Source organism: Coffea eugenioides, chromosome 1 (assembly GCF_003713205.1).
Source record: "Coffea eugenioides isolate CCC68of chromosome 1, Ceug_1.0, whole genome shotgun sequence".
Taxonomy (NCBI): Eukaryota; Viridiplantae; Streptophyta; class Magnoliopsida; order Gentianales; family Rubiaceae; genus Coffea; species Coffea eugenioides.
The window spans coordinates 48,965,398-48,985,293 of NC_040035.1; the positions used below are offsets into that span (position 1 = coordinate 48,965,398).

General features: G+C 39.0%; 2 protein-coding genes across 6 annotated transcripts; both read right to left on the reverse strand.

Annotated features, from left to right (window-relative positions):
• Positions 1–352: 352 nt before the first annotated feature.
• On the reverse strand, positions 353–15,177 carry LOC113760565 (chromatin modification-related protein EAF1 B). Of its 5 annotated transcripts, XM_027303229.1 has the most exons (24): positions 14,791–15,177; positions 12,959–13,164; positions 12,794–12,848; positions 12,614–12,711; positions 11,035–12,532; positions 10,798–10,917; positions 10,479–10,634; positions 9,055–9,246; positions 8,663–8,743; positions 7,460–7,517; positions 6,853–7,385; positions 6,684–6,737; positions 6,397–6,454; positions 6,131–6,318; positions 5,971–6,024; positions 5,786–5,866; positions 5,500–5,634; positions 5,223–5,339; positions 4,404–4,507; positions 4,058–4,273; positions 3,606–3,984; positions 2,100–2,913; positions 1,140–1,892; positions 353–833 (listed from the first exon to the last, which is right to left on the reverse strand). In XM_027303229.1, exons 2-23 carry the CDS (start codon positions 13,102–13,104, stop codon positions 1,222–1,224), a joined length of 5,808 nt encoding a protein of 1,935 aa, XP_027159030.1. In that variant the 5' UTR covers positions 13,105–13,164; positions 14,791–15,177; the 3' UTR covers positions 353–833; positions 1,140–1,221. The 5 variants fall into 5 exon arrangements, with proteins under 5 accessions (XP_027159030.1, XP_027159007.1, XP_027159014.1 ...); XM_027303206.1 differs by having other exon boundaries at positions 1,140–2,913; positions 6,853–7,379; XM_027303213.1 differs by having other exon boundaries at positions 1,140–2,913; positions 6,406–6,454.
• A 942-nt stretch (positions 15,178–16,119) lies between these two features.
• On the reverse strand, positions 16,120–18,967 carry LOC113778129 (pentatricopeptide repeat-containing protein At5g48730, chloroplastic). The gene is made up of 3 exons (XM_027323415.1): positions 18,479–18,967; positions 17,477–17,883; positions 16,120–17,070 (listed from the first exon to the last, which is right to left on the reverse strand). Exons 1-3 carry the CDS (start codon positions 18,875–18,877, stop codon positions 16,380–16,382), a joined length of 1,497 nt encoding a protein of 498 aa, XP_027179216.1. The 5' UTR covers positions 18,878–18,967; the 3' UTR covers positions 16,120–16,379.
• Positions 18,968–19,896: the final 929 nt, after the last annotated feature.

Below are 19,896 nucleotides of genomic sequence, written 5' to 3' on the forward strand. Positions count from 1 at the left end.
TAACAACTACAATGCATACCATTTATTATGGTGCAGTTGCCACTGATAATTATGGAAACCCTGATCGACAACCGACTCTGCTTATTTGGTCCAAATTCAAAAGGTTTCTTCAACTCTCGACCGTGGACTGCATCGCCGGATGTTCCAACTTTCCATTTTCCATTCCTCACATTGTCGTCCTCCTTTTTTTTTTTTAGGCTGGGGGCTCCCCCATGTTTTTCAATTCTTTTACAGACGAGTTGATGCAAAAATGTCTTTTTTTTTTAACCTGCAAATCAGCTATCTGGCCCAACATGTCAACGAACTACTGCCTAAGGTTAGATTTCTCCAGAACGATATAAACGAGACAGTATACAGGTAAACATCACATTAAGTATCTTTTTCGTTGTGTTAAATGCAAGCTAACAATTTACAGAATAGCACAGGCTCCTAAGGCAGTGTGATACATGATGACCGTTTGAAGAAAATATGAAGGACCAGTATTCACAAAATTTCCCACAGCCTTTGGCCATAACAATGATACCTACCCCCTAATACGAAAGGGCAACAATACAAGGGCTGACCTATGGGGGCAGAAACAAATAAGCCCCTCCAATCTTGAGCAGGGGAACCAATTAAAGGGGAAAAAGAAATGGACAAAAAAAGAAGGCACCAAAAGGAGAGATGAGATCCCTGTACATATACCTCTCTGTCTCTATGTTCCCAATGCTCTTTGGGTAAATAGTAATATACAAAACACCCAAAATTAGCCCCTGCCAGTACCCTTCAGACATCAAAATAATAGTCTCCAACGCATGTCATCTTGTGATGCCGTACAGAACCTTGAGCTTCACCTGAACATAAAAACAAGCAATAATTAGTCATTTGCAGCCCATGAAAAAGTCAAACTTGACTTTGATGCCCATCAAGAGTCCTACACCTAAAAGCTAAAACCATAAAGCGACATCTCATGAAGAAGCATATCGAGTACCAAACTCCCACAAGGACAATTAGGTTCAAGTTTCTCACGTAATTTTCAGTTATTTAAATCTGAGGTTATGGAGAGGATAGTCAATAGGATCATCAAATGTAGAGATTCACACTACATGCTAATCAATTAACCACTGCAGGTACTTGAAGGAAAAGGAAACACAAATTACCTGTACACTAAATTGTTTGGGGCATGCCGACCCAACATGGACAGGACCAGCCCACCACGAAAATTGCTTACCACAATTTGATTCATTCCAGTCTGGAGTCGGTGGGTCTAACATATAAGCTATTGCTATTCCCCACAAGCTGTGTCTGTTGCTGAGAGTGATGCAGGTGTGGCAGCTGCTGTTGGGATTGCAGTTGATGTTGATGTTGATGTTGATGTTGCTGTTGCTTGGATATAGGTGAGGCAGGTTCTTGCAGCTGTGATCCCTGCTGCTGCCACTGTGAACTAACATCCTGTCCGATCAGAGGCATGTTACCGGAAGATTGCCTCAGGCCTAATCCTGGTTGCCCAACTTGAGATGAAGGCTCATTACCAGCAGAATTCGTTGGTGGGGTCCCAATGGAACCCAAATTTATTGCTGGACTTGATGTACCAGTATCATACAGTGGCTCTGAAGCTCTCCACTGAGGAGTACTGGGAGGAGAGAAAACCTGAGTTATATTAGCTGCATCAGTGGATGTCAGGGGCATTTTTGCGGCAACACCCATATGAGATGAGTTGGCTGTAGAGAGCTGGTCGGGTTGGGCTTCCCTTCCCTGCAGCTTAGTTGACGGGTCAGAATTTACATGGCGATTCTGTTGCAATACTCTCTGAGCAGATGGTTGATTCTGATTCACCAACTTTTGATTTGTCTGTACCTGTGATCGTTGGTGATTGGAAGAAGACATGACATGTGGTGGAACTGACTGATGACCTGTGGACAAAGGACCAGAAGCAACAGGGGAAACATGACCTTGATTAATAGTATCAGAATGACATGGTATCTGCTGGAGATGCTTTGCCAGAGTAGATGATTGGCCAGGATACAACTTTTGTTGAGGGTGGGACTGGTTTGAGGAAAGATTTAACGGTTTGCTTGATTGAACAGGGTTTATTGCAGACGCAGAATATAGTGCCTGACCTTGTGATAAATGCATCGCCTGTTCCCCTTTCTCAACAGATTGGTTTGCAGGATTTGTAGAAATGCCATTTAGTAGTGGTGGCTCAATCGCAATATTCTGATGCATCATCATGTTCCCTCTCCCTCCTTTTGAAACTTTGGCTTGCTGTTGAGACTGAGTTTGTTGTCGCTGCTGAGGATGATGCCTGCCAGTTTGCTGAAACTGTTGCTGCTGCGGCTGGCGCTGCCTTTGCTTGCTGACCTGATTTGTATGACCACTGCCTGCAGCTTGAGCATTTCGGGCTGAAGCATGAGGCAGCAGCTGATGCTTCTGCTGGTGCTGTGGCAAGGACGTCATGGGAGAGGCTGGTGTCACGGGAGAGAGTGATACTGGTGGAGAAGGTGTCTGTGATTGAATTTGGGAATTATTTGGTGGTGGAGATGAGATGGGAAGTTGGGTCTGTGGCTGTACATGAGGCATCATAGAGTTAGATGATGCAAACTGTTGCTGCTGCTGTTGCATAATACGCTGCTGCTGTAGATGTCTTTCTTTAGCCAAGCGCATAGCATAGGCTTGTTGCTGCGGACTGCTGGCATGATTGGTTCCTGGAAGATGGGGATGATGAGGATTAATAACATGTGGCTGTTGAGGAGACATCCCATGTGGCTGCTGATGATGGACTGTATACGATGAGACAGGTGGAGAGGCTGTCTGGTTTGGAAAAGAGGGACTCAATGCACCAAACGTTGGAATTCCCTGGTTATTTCCTTGTGACACTTGCATCTGAAACTCGGGCCCCATCATTTGCCGTTGAGAGTCCTGATTCTGGTTAGGCTATAAAGCAAAGAACCACGCATTATCTGACTTGAACAGAAATTCAAGATGCATGAGCTACTATGTCCAAAAGCATTCTAAAACCACATAGTAGATTGACCACGTTGTGCCATCCGGAACAAGTAAAAGCTCACTTCAACCAACCATCAAAGACAAATGGCCGAAACATCAGAATTTTCAACCTTGGGAAGCCACTACATATCCTCCCTGTCAGAGCATTTCACTTTGAACCAGACTTTTAGAAAAACATTGTAAACAAGTCTGTTTCCCTAGATTTTCCTTCTTCCACCTAATACATAATCACAACTTCCAAAGGCATCATCTCTGTGATGACTACAACGCAATGCATAGCATCTAGTCCTATAGATACTCTGTGGTGACCAAGAGAACCTCATAACTGACCTGATCTCTTTCTGCTTTAGCTTTTCAAAAACTCTTAAGAAATCTCTAAAAACTGTTCAAAGGGTTTTCATCATATAGAAGTTCAGACAGCAACTTAAATGGAAAAGGTCACAAGAGAACTACATAATCATGAGATGCTAAAAGACAGACCCCGTCAAAAGGTTCAGCAGATTCATTGCAACAATTCTTAGAACAAAATTTTCAGTGCCCAATTATGACTACCAACAAACCAAAAATTCCAAGACAAGGAGATCACTGAGCAGAAATAGAAAAATCCTTAGATGACTCACCCTCATCATATGTACAGCATCGCGAGGTCTTGTTGAGCTCCCTTGCGCAGAACCAACTCCAGTGTGCATGTTAACGGGACAGGGCATCGCCACCATGCCAGAGGAGATCATATTACCAGAGTTAAGCATAGATGATGATGCAATTCCTTGAAATCCAGGCCTCGCAATTGGCATGCCTCGGTTAATACCAGCATTAATGCCTACAGCATTGCCACCAGGTAGCATGCGAACTCCACGATCATTTCCAGGAAGAGCTCCGGGAGATGACAAATTTGGCTGCGGAATGTTTCTACCAGAAAACATCTGATTATACTGTTGCATTCTCTGCTGTTCCTCAGCTGACAAAGATGCTGACCTAGGAACAGCATATCTTGCATCCCTACCATTGAGCACCAGTTATATAGGATAACCATAGTGGGAAAAGACCATTCAAGCAAAAGACAGGATGATACCTAACAGAAGCATTGATTGGACCTGGCGAGGACGAAAAGTTATTGCCAATAATCATATTGGAGGACCCTGGCACCGATGAATTAGCAGCACAAGTGTTAAGCATTGGGGCCATGGAGCCCTGATTTGCCATAGCTAATCCGGTGGTGTGCGGGCCTTGGTACCCAAGAGGAAGAATATCAGAGTTTGGTGTTGTTGCATCACAAAGATCGAGAGGTCTTCACCACAAAAACAGGAGTTGCAGGAACAGTAACAAAACAGAAGAATTCAAGGGGTAAATATAAAAGTATTGGCGCCAAACGGTTAATAAACCAAAGGAAATTTTACAAATTAAAATAAAATTCTTACGTGGGAATAGATTCTCCACTCGGATAATTTGGACAAAACTGGGAAAGAGCAAGTATATGAGAGCCGTGAGGTGGCTGCAGTTGCTTCGGATCCTGGATATCATTCTTTCAATTGAAGATCAAGTAAAGGTAAAAAAACCAAGTTAAAGAATATATCACAGAAATAATGGAATCAAACAGAGTAAAGCAAACAGAGATTACAGAAATTTATGTATTGCAGAGATTCTTCATAATATCAATAAACACAGTACAATACTATGCTTATGAAGTAAAACTTTCCATCCTCTGGTTTCAGAATATCAAAATAAATTGCAACAAAGCAAGTAAAAGACCTCTACCACAAAAATTATCTGGAAGAAAACCAGAACATCGTATGGATATGCAAGCATGCAGAAAGGACTTTAATACATCACTAATCCACCCTGCAATAATTATATAGAATCACAACATAAATGCTCCAAGATTCATGGAGCAAATGACTGGATCAGAAAACATTGATAAAACAAAATTTGCCTTACAAACTAAAAAAATATGGCAACAAGAATTGAAGAAACTGATGATTTGTAGCTGAGGAACTTGAAAATGTTTTTCAGTCAATTAGATGGGAAAAAGACCTTTATATGAAAATTCTCTGAAAAATAAAAACAAAAACAAAAACCAAGACCATAGTGTAATCCATCTGAGGAAGCCACTGGAAGTCAAAACAGAGCAAAATGCATAAAGAGGTGGTCTAGTGAGCCATAATTAATCATATTCAGTAACCAGAAATCCAGGATACAAAGAAACAATCAGTTCAAAGCCTGCATGAAGTAAAGTATACCTGCTTCCTCCGAGAATGGAGCTTCTGCCCAATCATTATGATCTTTTCAAAATGACATCTGAGGGTATCCTCTTCCATTGGCCCCTGCAAACGCTGAAATAATTGTCTGGCACTTCCCTGAATGAAATGAGATTACAATGGTCAACAAAATTCTGCAGTAACCCAATTGATAAGTTGGTAGAATGTACCACATACAATCAATAAACAGTCTTAGAGTGTAGAAAGAACAACTTCTTCAAAAAAAATAAAATAAAATAAGCAAATAATTGCCCTTTACTTTAGGAATGCCAGGCAGTGTGGAATTATAAGGTTGAGAAGACCCTGAATCCTCTGCGCTGTCAGCCCCATCCCCAGTCCTGTCCATTAACATCTTATGACGCTCCTTGCATTCTTTAGGATTGCGGAATATGCACTGTGTTTATTTAAGGGAAAAAGTATCAATTTACAGCAACAAGAGAAGAACCAAGAAAGTAATCGAAACGTGAGATGTTTTTAAACATCCAACAGCTTGTAACTTTTTAAAGACTTCCATCGAGCAAGATGAATAAACAGAAAGTACATACCTTAAATTGCAAAGTACTGTTTATGGCATCACTTACAAGCTCCCAATTAGGACCCAAATCATGTACGAGGACAACAAGGGCCTAAAAACAAATTAATAGTGTTGTTATCGTGTCATTGACCTATAAGCAGTACTAATAAGTAAAAGCAATAAATATAGGTGTAGCATGAGCCCATCTAGAAATACCTGTTCTTCAAATAGACTCCACTGACTTCCAGACCCAGACTGGCTAGCAGGCGTCTGTATGATACATAAAATTCACAAATTCACTTTATAGCTGTCCTCAACCAGAACTAGCACAAGATAACAAGCTTAAAGCACAATGTAGACTAAGTGATATACAGACCTTCAAACATTTGTTTTTCCTACCCCGATCCCGGTTACTAAACATCTTCATCAACTTATTTTGGTTACTGATTTGAGAGGCAACTGGAGAAGGAGCAGACCCACCAATTGGGGCACCACTGTCAAAAGAATTATCAAGTGATGGCCTCATCATCTTTGGTTTCTTCACTATGTGTTGTCCAAACAAACCTTCCAAAAAGACAGCAACATGAAGCCCCCCAAAAAAAAGATTAAATCTGAAGCAAAAAGATTAAAAGCAAGATTTACCACTGCTACCATTTGATTCAAGCTGAAGACTCTCTGATCTCTTCTTGGAATGCTCTCTCTGAAATAGTACAGGATATATCAAAAACCATGAATTGCACAAACTAGATTAGCTGATGACTTCTTCAGGAATGACCATCATTAATCAAGTTTGATAAGCAAACATGCAGAACTACATTTGTACAGCATGTTTTTAACTTTGATGGACATTAGGTAAAATGTGCATCAGAGAATTTCTGGTGCAACAGCTAAAGCATTAGGGAGACTAGAAATTCACCGAAGGAAATTACCTGCTCATTCTGAAAATTGGAGTCAAGAGGCCATCTATGTTCATATGCAGATCCCTGGAAGAGTAGGGCTAATTTAAGAATGCATAATGAATGCTAAAACAAAAGTCAGGCATCTGTCCAACTAGAAATTCAGTCTAATTTTTATCACTACAAAATGTAAATATGTTACCAGATGCTTTGGTTTCTTCTTCTTTTTATTTTTAGTGGATATTTCTGTGGAGTCAAATGGTAATTGCTTTTCAAAGTCCCCCACTGACTCAACCTCCATATTATTCTGCAAATGGGATCCACCATGCAGAGTACTCTGATCATCCTGGAATGAGTTGGTATCACCACTTGATCCATCCGTCTTAGTTGTCATCTGAACACATCCTGATGTTCCAGCACTAAAGGGACTCAAAACTCTCTGCCTGTTATTAGTCCGCACACGTTTTGTCGGGAATGACACATTAAGGCTGCCAGCAGGACGTTTTCCCATTAGCACGGGTTGTTGATTCACAGCTTTATTTTCCATGCACTGCATAAATGGTGAATCTGCTACAACTTCAAATGCTCTTGAATTGTATGCCTTGTTCGAGCTTTTCCACTTCTTCTGAGCAAATCTTAATGCTTTGCTACCTTCAAAGGCTGCTGATGTATCATATGTGCTTGTTTCTCCTTCATCCTCTTCATATGCATTATCCTGAGATCCAAAGTCTGCATCTGGAAACAAACCTTGTAAAAAAATTGTGATCCATCAGAAGGCAAGCAGGAAATTTGAGGCATCCTCATTGTACCTGCCATGGCATCATATGCTGATGTCTCCACTTCTTCTTGTATGCTACTGCCAGTTTTCTGCAAATTGTAGGCAATACAGTCAGCCTGTCACTTACTGAAAATTAAACTAAAGAATGTCATGCATTCTGTTAATTGATATATAATTAGTGGACTATGATAGAAAAGGAAAATATCTGACTTTCCCTCTACTTCTATCTCTGGCTTTAGAAAAATCTATCATCTTTTCTTTCAATTTAACATATTTTCCAGGTCTGCCCAGTCAAATTTTACTGCTCTCAATATTACAACTTGACATAATTTTCTTCCCCCAAAAATAAAAAAGGACTGTCTAGCCCCCGTTTCTCCAATTACTACCACCACCATCCCCCCTTTCCACCATCAGCACCTCTTCCATCCCCATCCCAATCACTCCCTCATTCTGCTGCTACTCACAACCTCACTAAATTGTTCAAAGGACAGACAAACTCTTAACACAATCACATCAAGAAAATATGATCTCTCGTCTCCCTTACCTTTCAAATACATTATTATATTCTAACCCTAAAATCAGAGATTCCAGAACAAATAGCAAGAAGATCCATATCATCTATCCAACCACAGAAGCTTGTATTATTAATCAAGAAATCTTTAAGGAACCAAAACACTTGTTAATTACTCAGAATTCATTTCCTACAATCACCACATGTAGCTGCTAACATGACGAATCTCCCAAAAGAAGTAAGTGATGTTCTCCCAAAGGGGCTTATGGCCCAAAAGTCACATTCCGCTGATTAGTCAGGGTGATGATTGTTCCCCCCAACCATCAAAGACATCACTAATTTCTACTCATCAAAATTTTAGCCCAATGTGTGCAAATGAAGACGAGGTGGGGGAAGGTGTGGGGCGAGTTGTTTGAAGTTGGGGGCGGGGCCAATCCCACCCTTTTGCCATCCCTATTTGAGATCTTTTTCAGTTCCAAATTATTAACTACTAATAAGTCAACAGATCAAATATAACAGAGGTGACAACATCAAGATTACTATATTCTAAAAATTACATACACTCAAAAAATGAAACTATGAAAACTAGATGGAGATACAAAAGCTCACTAAAGTTGAAGCATGACAAGAGAAGCAGTTCACCTTAAAAGTCAACACTTTAACGAAGCCAAATAGAATAAGCTAGTCAATCATTGAGTATTATACCGTGAGAACAAGGTTTACCTCATATTTTACTACATGGGATGCAATGGATCTTATATATGTTTCTGTAGCCCCAGGTAGAACTGTATAGAATAAATTCTCCTGCAGTGGAGAGCAAAGCCGTAAAAATTCAAACGTGGCAGCAAATCCACAACTAAAAGCAAAAAAATGATAATATATTTCATGCTTACTACCAAAAAGAAGGCAACATGGCCTATTCATTTCAAAGTAACCTCATCGCTAGATAGGTCAGTTCACAACATCTTAGATGCTATGCAACTACATCATGATGCCAATCACGAAAATATGAATATATTCCATTCAGCACAAACGTAAGTTTATAAAGACAGTAAAATCCAAAAATTAACAAGAAACAGAATACAGATTATTCAAGTTAAATTGTCATTCCTTACTTCTGTCAAATGGTCCTCCCACGAAATGTCTGTGATTCCTACATCCGAAATCCTATCTGGAGTCATGGGAGCTTCAGCTTGACTATGAGGAACATCAGAACTGGTATATTTCAGAAATCTCACTGCATATTCCTGTAGAGCAAGTGAACAATCTTTTCTTGAACATTGCAGCTCCTGCACTTTCTTTTCCTCCTGAACCACCACCACACACAAAGCAAAATAAGCACTCAAGAAAATCCAGATTTTCCTGTTTCATCGCATTTATGATCCAGGAAAGAAAGAGGAATTTGGTTAACCAGTAAAGGAGGTATACTGATACTGGGCATGTCAATACACTCAAGCACCCCAACATGCATCTATTTAGACAAAAAATTGCAGACACCTTCGACGTCAACACAACAGATGTCAGTTTTTATCAACATAGCCACATAAGAATGTATAGCCTTTCCAATGCCCTTAGTTTATTTGAAATTGCAAAGTAACAGCAAATTGCCTAAAGTATTGTTACAATTTTATCTTTTACCTCTCATTCCTTAACTTGCTCTATCCACTTAAATAAAATTATGAGATAGAGGAACTCTCCAACATAGTATTCCAACTGATAGTAATACCTCTATTGGCCAAGTTCATTTGTGCATAAACGAGGTAAAGGAAAATGATTGAGCAGGAAACATGTTTGGATATCTAAACCAAATAATAGACCCAAAATTTACATGCAAGTCTGAGTCAGCCAACTTCCTTCCAATGAGAAATATTAACAAACATGAATCCGGTAACACCAGAATTAATCTAGTGAGAGTCAAGAAAGTAGTATAAGTATGAGCCCTGTGAGCCTGTCTCTAATCAACATTTCCCCAGCAATCTACTCCTATTCCTTGGGTAGCTTTTCTTTTCCTTTCTTTTCAGAAGATGAAGAGTAAAACAATCAAACTCTCAGAGAGCTACTGCTCTGGACGATAAAATAAAAGCTACTACATAAGCACCATGAATACACTGTGCACCTTATCTGACTACTAGTACACTTAAAAATGTTCACAACCTAGTCCTCAACTAAGTCACAAATCACAATCCAGATAAAGACTATTGAAAAGCTAATGAATAACTAAATCGCTAAACAGGAAGACCACAATATAATCACAGTGGTTTAGTAAGAAAATAAGAGAAAGGCAGGGATCATAGCCACAAACTCATTAATTGATGAAATAAACATGCATCAAAAATATGCCACACATAATTTAACCAACATTAAAAGTTAAAGTATATCTGAAAAGCTCAATCAGATAATTACTAACAAGGTATTTAGATAAGCCCAAAATCTCTGATACTGTTTATAGTCAACTCATCTCCAAAATCTTATTTCTACCACAGCGATTACTTCCAGACAATGCCCAACCCCCAAACATCAAAAAGAAAATCTGATCTACCTGTACAGATTGCCAGAACTCTGTGACAGCTCTTGCTAAGATGTGGGCTACTTTCTTAAGCTCCCAACTATTATTCTGTTCATGAAATCTTAACCGGGACATATACGCAACTTGGTGACATAATTGCGCAGCAGCAGCTTTCTTCCAAATGCGCTCCTATATTGAAAAAGTATATATGTCAATACATATTGATCCACCAGCTGAAAATGACAGGGCAATTAAGTACACAAGGAAACTGACTCCCATGCATATTCTATATTATTCTCCTAAAGAACATGGTGCTGGGGGGAAGAAAGGCAACAATAAAAGCAAATCAAACCTGAGCAAAATCATTGGCCAACCATGACATTTCCTCCAATACAAAATCCCACTGAGTTTTTCTACGATTCTCCATTGGCAAGTTTGTCATAGATAACTCAGAAATCCTTTTACGCTTAGCCTGTTTACAAGATTTTGTTAGCTTTTTATGGCCAAGTAATGCAGTCAGAAGTACAAGAGTATTATTGCAGCTGAACACAATGCTGGCATAAGTAAGAGTATAAATAACCAAAATAACCTCTATAATCCTAGCCTCTTCCAAGATTGAGTCTTCATCAGCCTTGGTTGCCGCAAAATTGACATCAGAAGATGTATGTCCCTCTGAAGCAGCAATTGAAACCCTAGCTGGTGAAGCAGCCTCAGGTACTTTTGGTATGGGGGAATCAGCAGAACCCTGAGGTATTACAGAGCAACCATTTTCATTCTTGGGATCTGAGTTAACACCCAACAGAACAATTATTCTCTTCTCTGTTCCTGAACCCAAACCATTACAGCTATCTGCTTCTGTGCTCTCAACTATATGATCCCTAACTTCATTTCCACTTCGATTTTTCTCCTCATTTTGTAAATCAGATATACCTTCAGTTATTTCTTCCTGTGCTTTCTCTATATATCCATTCTCCTTGTGGCATTGCTGAGCAGAATTACATTCATCATTTACGAAAGTAAAACTATCATCTGCTTTAATCTCTGTCTTTTCTTCTACCAGTTGACCACCGTCTATTATTGGTTTCCCTTCCACCACAGATGTTTGCTCTTTAACAATGCCATTAGAATCAATAATCGTTACATTAGTACACATTTCAGTATCATTATTCCCATCTAAACTAAGGCTAGTTTGGGTGCAAGATGACTCTGAATCTAAAACTTTTGTACCCAATGAAGCACTGTTGTTGTGATCATCATTTCTTTTGTCATCTCCCTTGATGCTGCTGAATCCATTCACTTGACCAGAACTAGATTGATTCTCAGGTTGCATTACCGGCACATGAGGCTGACATTCAAGCCCCATATCAACTGCCTCTTCTTTTCCCTTGAAAGATCCAGTTTCTTCAAAAGCAACTTTTGAAACTGATTTTTGAGCATCCAAGACTGATTGTTGATTAACTTGGTCATTCTGAATGTTTTCCGAAGCATTAGAACTGACAACAGCACCCAGTGCGTCACCCTTAATCAGGTTGGTAACTGATTCTACTGCCTTTACACAGTCCAACTCCATATCCACCTGACCTTCAGAGGGTGCACTCTTGCAAACCTTAACACCATTTGAACTCGTAGGCTTTGAATCACTGTTTGGAGAAACCTTTTCTTCCTTCTGGTTTTCTGAATCAGATACCAATACTTTGGTCTCTCTCAAACCATGGCGTAAAGGCAGAGAAGATCCATGAGAGCCACGAGCAAGAACTGCATCAGTAGAACTTGATCGAGCACCATCACGGCTTGGCCGAGTTCGACGTTTATATGCTTTCCTTGGGAGACTAAAAGCAGCAGAATCCCCTAATTCTTTTGCATTTGAATTTCCATCTCGCTGGGACAAATGCTGCGTTGAGACAACATTAGTCCTATTGGGCTGTGCAGCGACCTTATCACCTTCAATAAAATCATTTTCACCGTCAAATAACATGAGATTATCAGCACTATTGGGTTCACAAGTGGAATGAGCTCTGGGCCTCCCACTGCTTTCAACTGAATCTCCATGAGGCGAAGCAGTAAATGCAAAACTACCTTTGGCTTCGCTGAAAACCACAACAAATTAATCACTATTAAACTACAACAGTTAGGCCAATTCATACACAGTAAACAACCAGCAAAGATACCTGGTCACAAAGAGTTCAGGCTGTTGATCGGTCTGAGAAGTGGACTGGACACTAACTGAAGCTGCTTTACCACAGTTGAAATCTAAAGGATTGCCGCCCTGCATATAATGGTCAATAATCATTTAAAATAACCATACTGGAAACTCATAGAAGCAAAAAAGAAAAATCCAGTTGCCATACTTTCTCAAGAAATTCCAACTCCCTCCTCCTTTCCTCTCGAACATCATACTCCTGCCTGTTATTAACAATCAATTGATCATGAAAGGATACAATAATTGTGGAAATGCAACAATCATTATTGGTCAGGCCTATATATCATCATTAGCAAGCAGCCACTGATGTTACCTGAGATCCGCTTGAACCTTCTCAATGGCTGCACGTCGCGGAGAAGTCTTGGTCCCAACACCATCAACTCCGCCTTCAACAACGCCTCCCATCGAATCAACCTCAGCATGGACTATTAAAGCAGATGCTGAACTGCATCCATGCATTCCTATCTAAATAGCTACAGGTATCCCTCTTCCATATATTCAACACATGAATAACACCCCCTAAAAGCAAAAAAATTAAAGGAAATCTGAGGTGCATAAACTGAACATAAACAGAGAATGTAGGACGTTATACACAGCAAAGGTAACACCGTTATTTAGACAAGAACAGGGCACATAAAAATGATATGAAAAGGATAATATTTTTAACATAAAGAATATCAGAAGCGTATACATTAGAATCGCATAACATTTTAGACCAACGTTATTAGCATGCTACGAAGGAAAAATCATGAAAACATCAATAAATTCCTGATAGTAATGACAGACCCTCCATCCCCCACTTCCCTAGGCCAAAAAACAAAACTAAAACCATTCCAAAACCCTTTCAGATGATTGCTGCTATTCCTCTAACAACTAAAAGAACTCAATTCATATAAAAAGCAACTTGTTTCCCCTTTTACAAAGAAAACAGTTGTTAGAAAACAGAAAAACAAATATAGCTAATATAGCTGTTCTGAGTAGAAAAAGCACAAGCAAGTATTCCTGCCCACTGTTCAAACCCCAAGTGCAGTCTATATGCTAATACGCTCATTTAAGCTTGGTATTTCAGCTATTACATATGTCTAGTTGACACAAAAGTGCTTGTTACATGTCAATAGACGTAAAAACTACATTTTGAACAAGCAATTAGTGTTATTACATGGCCAGCATAATAATGATCCAGAACATTAACCACATCGATAGAAAGATGAGTGATCAACATCTATTAAGGCAAAAATTCCCGATACTGTCAAAGGTCAGGAATGTCAAATGACTTAACCCTCCAAAAGGAAAAACAATAAAACAGAAGAAAAGGAATAAGTAGAATCATTAATATGACATATAAAGGAATAAAACCACAACATCACTCTCATGCTGCTAAGACGGAAGGCAGGGGGAGAGACATGCATGCACCAACCCAAGAACTCAATATGTGAAAGCTTTAACAGAGTTTCAGCCACAAGGGAAAAAGATGAACGTGCCAAAAGGAAGATAAATATGAATATTAGAAGAAGTCACAATAAGTGATTTACTTAATTGGTTCACATGCGTGGTTGCATTGATAGTATTTGCTAATACGGAGTCATGAATTTTGTTAAACACGAACTACATTCTACATCCATTGACTAAAATTGATCTGAGTCAAAATGGTATCCGTGCTAAACTTTTTCCAGCCTTGAACCAATGCTTAACATCCATAGGTGCATGGCAGGACTAAGTATCCAAATATCCAGACCCTACAACACTTTGCTGAGATAAACCAGCACCCTGCATATTAGCAGCAATAAGCATTCCCATCTCAACCCAGAGCAACTTCAACAGATCAACTAAAAGGATCGTCAATATCCCAAACTACTAAGCTTGAAGCAAAAGAATAGATACACATTAACATACCAAAAAAAAAAAAAGCCAACAGCTAATTCTACAAGCTTCATCAATGATTACTCTCAAAATGCTAAAAGAATGAACAATTCAACCAAAATGCAGCAACAGAACTCCCAAATTCACAATTCCACATTCATTCCCCCCCCAAAAAAAGCCCTAAAAATTCATTCCGAAACACATATAACCATTCTAGGGTTTCCTCGAAAGACAAACAGAGTCCAAATTCTAGGCTTTCAGAAGCTAAGAATAGATAAACAATACCTGGATTGTGTATAGGTCCCGAGAATTGCAAGGTAGGGTAGAAAATTGATCCTCCTGGACACTCCCTCCGGATTCTAGGGTTTTGTAGGTACCTCAATTTTGCCCTAGAAATGGAAGCAATAAAATTCCATTCCCAAGAGTGTGTATATGATTATATATCGATACAGAAATAGAGAAGCTTATGCAAACATAAACATGTATATGTCAGTGCGTGAGTGTGTGTGATTTTCCAGACATTTTTTTTAAAAAAAAATTGTACGTTCGTCTTCGTGCTCCTTCGTTGCCTAAGTTTCTCTCTCTAAAATGTAAATAGTTTCTCTCTCTAAGATTGTAAACTATTCGTCCTCTGCGGAGTAGTGGGCTGGACATGCAGACGACGTAGGGAAGGGAGGCCTTCAGCTATTTTAGTCCATTTGGGCCTTTTGCCCAAATCCTTATACGTCTGTCATTTTCTTTCTTACCCTTGTTTTTTTTTGGGTTAATTAGACTTACCCCCCTGAACTTGACCTTTGTAACACTTTGCCCCCTAAACTTTAAATATATATACTTTACCCCCTGCATTGACTAGTCAAACATTATGATGATTTTTTCATCCAAAATTTTGACAAAATAACATTAATTCCCATACATAATGATTCCCATACATACTTTTGATCAGAATATGAAACATCTTATTAGAAAAAAAAACGAAATCACATGAGATAAAAAATTTAAAAATAAAAGATGGTATAACACCAAGGAATTGAAAATTTGTACTATGAAGTAAAAAAGAATTATATATATATATATATATATATATAATTCCCCACAAGTGCATGTAGTTCCCTTTTTTCAAAAACAATTTCTTAGATTACTATCTTACCTTTTTTTTCCATAGTTTAAGGTTACTAGTTTTCATTTCTTTCATCGTATCTTAGTAGTTTTGATTTAAAGTATGTTAGAATATACTTTCAAACAAAAAAAAAAATGTTGGCACACTACTGATTATCCTTGCATTACTAGGGTTAGCATAAAATTCAGCAATCAACTTCTAAGAATCATGTGAAGTTAGTAACTGATTCAACTAAATTTACAAGTTGGAAGAACACTGAAATGTTTCTGAAACCTATTTTCACAATTTTTCTATGATCAAGAAATGGTTTATTTGTCATCTGTACATTGACTTAGTTCTTGATTTATGCCATATAAGAGTCGTCTATAGTCCTTTTAGGGAATTATTCTCTCCACGTAATTGTAACAAGAAAAAAACCACTTTTTTTTTTCCCTGTTAGTGGGGCTGTCCGAGCTGGTAAGTAGTTGTTCAAAAAAGACCAGACAATGAGAAGGAAATGAAGCAAACTAATAGCACGATATCAATTGACCACTAGTTTATACACTCCAACTAGCTATAATTGCTAAATAAACAAGTTTACATTAGGTAGTCAAGAAACATACTTTACACAAGGACTGCCGAGCACGATAGTCAGAGAGCAGCATGGATCACATAAACCAAATCTATACAATTGCCGTGCTCAATCAGAAAGAAAAAAATTCATGCTGCTCAAAACAGCATATTTCCAAGTAGTCTAGAAGTTCCGGCTTCTTCATATCTATGAAATCTTCTCTAATGATGCAAGAACATTCTGGATTTCTTTGGCATGGCTAGACATTCCACCAAGTGAATAAGCTTTGATCATGGTCCTATATGTGACCTTATCAGGCTTGCATCCCTTCCTCTCCATCATTTCCAGCACCCCTTTCATCTCGGTAAAGCATCCCATCATCCCATATGCATCTACTAGGCAGTTAAAAAATACAGTATCTAGTGTCACATCTGAGTTCTCAATAAATCGCAATACTCCTCCAATCTTTTCAGCTTTTCCAGCCTGTCCATAGGCCCTCACAAGGGAACAAAGAGTAATACAATTTGGTTTTATCCGCTCAGACTGCATAAGCCTAAATAGAAATTCTGTCTGTTTCAAATCCCCAACCCTACCAAATGCATCTATTATAATATTGTAAGTCACAAGGGTCCACTTGAAGTGATATTTCTGCATGTATTCCATCACCGCGCTCATCTTTTCGTAGTTCCCAGTTTTTCCATATGAATCTAAAAGTATGTTGAAGGTCTTGATATTGGGGTCGATCCCAGAACTCTGAAACTTTTCGTAGCACTTCTCCATTAAACCTATTTGCCCGCTGCCTCCAAAGGCTCTCAATGCAGAGTTCATGGTCCAGACGTCAGGCTTGCAGTCCCTCTGCCTAAGCATTTCCACGAGTGTTGATTCCATCTCTGCAAACCTTCAGAATTATGATCAGTTACTTTATTACAAGGCATAATAACAACCTATTTGCCGTGAAAATACAATCAATTTGACAGGAAAACCCTTTCCCAAAAACACAAGCAAACTATGACGTGGAGAAAAGTCAACATTGTGGAGCACAAGCTGGTACCCACTGTCCACCACAGAAATGATGGTACTGAATTTCATGGGTCCTAATTAACTCTTCAAGGCACAACACATGCAGAACCAAAAAGAATTAACCACAAAGATGGAGTTACTAGTACTTTTCTCATTGTATCTTAGTTTGAAATTTTCTTGATTCTGGCTGATTTAACATCACGAGTTCTGTCTGTATAATTTCGAAGAATTTCCTGAACCAGATTGATGCCGAGATGACAGCAAGAGAATAGGGGCAGAGTTACCTCTTTGCTTTCCCATAGGCATCAATGAGGGTGTTATATGTAATTGTATTGGGTTTGATCCCCTCTGACGCCATGTCAGTGAGCAGAGCTTGCACCTCATCAAATTTGTAAACCTGCAGGCATGATTTTATGAGGATTGAGTATGTGAAGACATCAGGCCGACAGCTAGGAGTGTTTTTCATCTCTTCAAGGAGAGAAAATGCCTTGTCAAAGATGCCGCTCCGACCATAAGCAGATAAAAGAGCAGTGTAAGCTTCAGTATTCACTGCACATCCTTCATCAATCATCATGTGGAATAAGGAGTGAGCTTTCTCCGGTTGCTTACACTTTCCAAGCATGACAATAAGTTTAATATATATACTGGAATTGGGCTTGTACCAAAGCTGCTCACGAAGGAGATCAAAAACCTGGAAGTAGACATGATCTAATTAAATTAACATGGATTCAGTTATTCAATCTATCCATAACAACTTCATTCCTATAAGTTTACGAAGTAGCAATTGGAATAATCCATGAATGTATTAGGGAACATAAACAGATAGCAAACGACAGTAAAAGGTCTATGAGATGCCTAAGACACCCAATAGGAAGTCTCTCAGTCAAAATCATTAATAAGCAGATGTTCCAGTGCAGTTACAGGATTCTCGGCTAAGAGATCACAGTAGACAGAGACTTCGTTTCATTACTGCCTTATATATAGATATGCAGATGCATACTTCGCAAGCAAATCGTAGAACCATAGTGAAATCACTTCCATTACCACCTAAAGACTCTCCTTCACATAAATGCTTGCTCTCTCTGGGCAGGAATATTCAGCTGGACGGGTTATCTCAGAAATAATTAATCCATCATATTCTTACCAAAACAATTTCCACTCAATAAAACAGTTCTTAACTCCTTCATAAAAAGTGAAACTTTACCAGATTGAACAAGGAAATAAAGCAACAGTAAATCGAGTAATTAAGCAGTAGAAATTCACAAAAAAAAAAAAAAGATGCCTACCTTGAGAGCAGACTCCCATCGAAGGGCAGTGATGCGCTCGTGAAGGGCTTCAAGAACAGTCCTGGGCAATAATTTCTTGGAGTTACCTTTTTTCTTTTCAATGACAGCTTTTGTCGCTTCCCTTCTTAATATGATTGATACTGCCTTCTGGGATGCTATTTTCCTGCTTGTTTCCACTTTTCTTTCTCTTGCCTCCTTGTCCTTGAGCTTCTTCAGGCCAACATTTCTCGGACCTTTCTCTTGTACGGTAAGAGCATGCGTTTGCTCCGCTGGCGTTGGGGCAGCTACGCCTTGGTGGCGCTGGAATGGGACCACCGGTTTAGTTGTGCCGACCCGCCGGTCGGAAGTCGGCGGGAATGGGTTAGTAGGCCCCGATAGAGATAACACCACCGGCACCATAGGTTCCGGCTGAAGGGTCCCCAGGACTACAGCTCAGTTCAGGCAATCAGCATACCAACTACAAACCTGGAAATTTGGATTGGGGCTTTTAATTTGGGAACTGAGATATTTGTTTTAAGAATCAAGACAATGGTGAGCCAATAATTTGGGCCTTTGATTTGGGTAGCCCAGATGTTTGGTGTTTATTTTTTCGTTTTTTTTTTCTACTTTTTTTCAAACTCCTCCTCCGTCCCATTTATTTAATCATATTTGAACACAAAAACTTATTGTTCGACAATTAAAAGAATCAGAGCAGTACGCATTAGGTCATGACATGGTTCAGTCATCAGGTCATTAATTGTAAATCAAGAGTAAACGAAATCACTCAAAGATGGATACTTTCCTAATGGCTAGTTTGGGAGTATAGGAAAGAAAAGAAAAGAAGAGAAACCCTTTAAGTTAGAAAAGAAAAGAAAAGAGAAGAATCGAAAAGATTGTAATATCATCCTACAGAATTTTGGAGCCAGTAGAGGTTATTGTACCAGATGAATCAACTAAATAATCAAAAGTTTGTATCACAAGTTTAGATGTGTTTCAGCTTCAAAAGACCAAATGTACTTACCGACTGTGTACTTCAACTTCAACATCATCAATACGCTGCGTCTATGCTTCACCATCCAGGAGCCACATTTTGGATTTTGTTTGTGGGAACGGCGCCAGACATGTGAATGTCGAGAAAAAATCGTATGGGTTCTCGTTTACGTGTTTATTTTAGATACTCTTCCAAGAACAAGAAAACATTTTAACGTTTTACCAAAAGATGTCATCGGTTGATCTATGCCAGCTTAATGAAAAGTGCCCTGACTTTAGAGGAAAGAAAAACATGCCAGCTTAGAGAAAAGTGCCAGAATTGTTTTTTAGCTGCATTGCATTTGGATTGAGAAATTCGATAAAAGATTTGAAATACTGCTTTGAATTGCTAAACGCCCGACCTCCGAATTCGGCACTATACATTTGAATGGGAAGTAATCTTTCAGCCA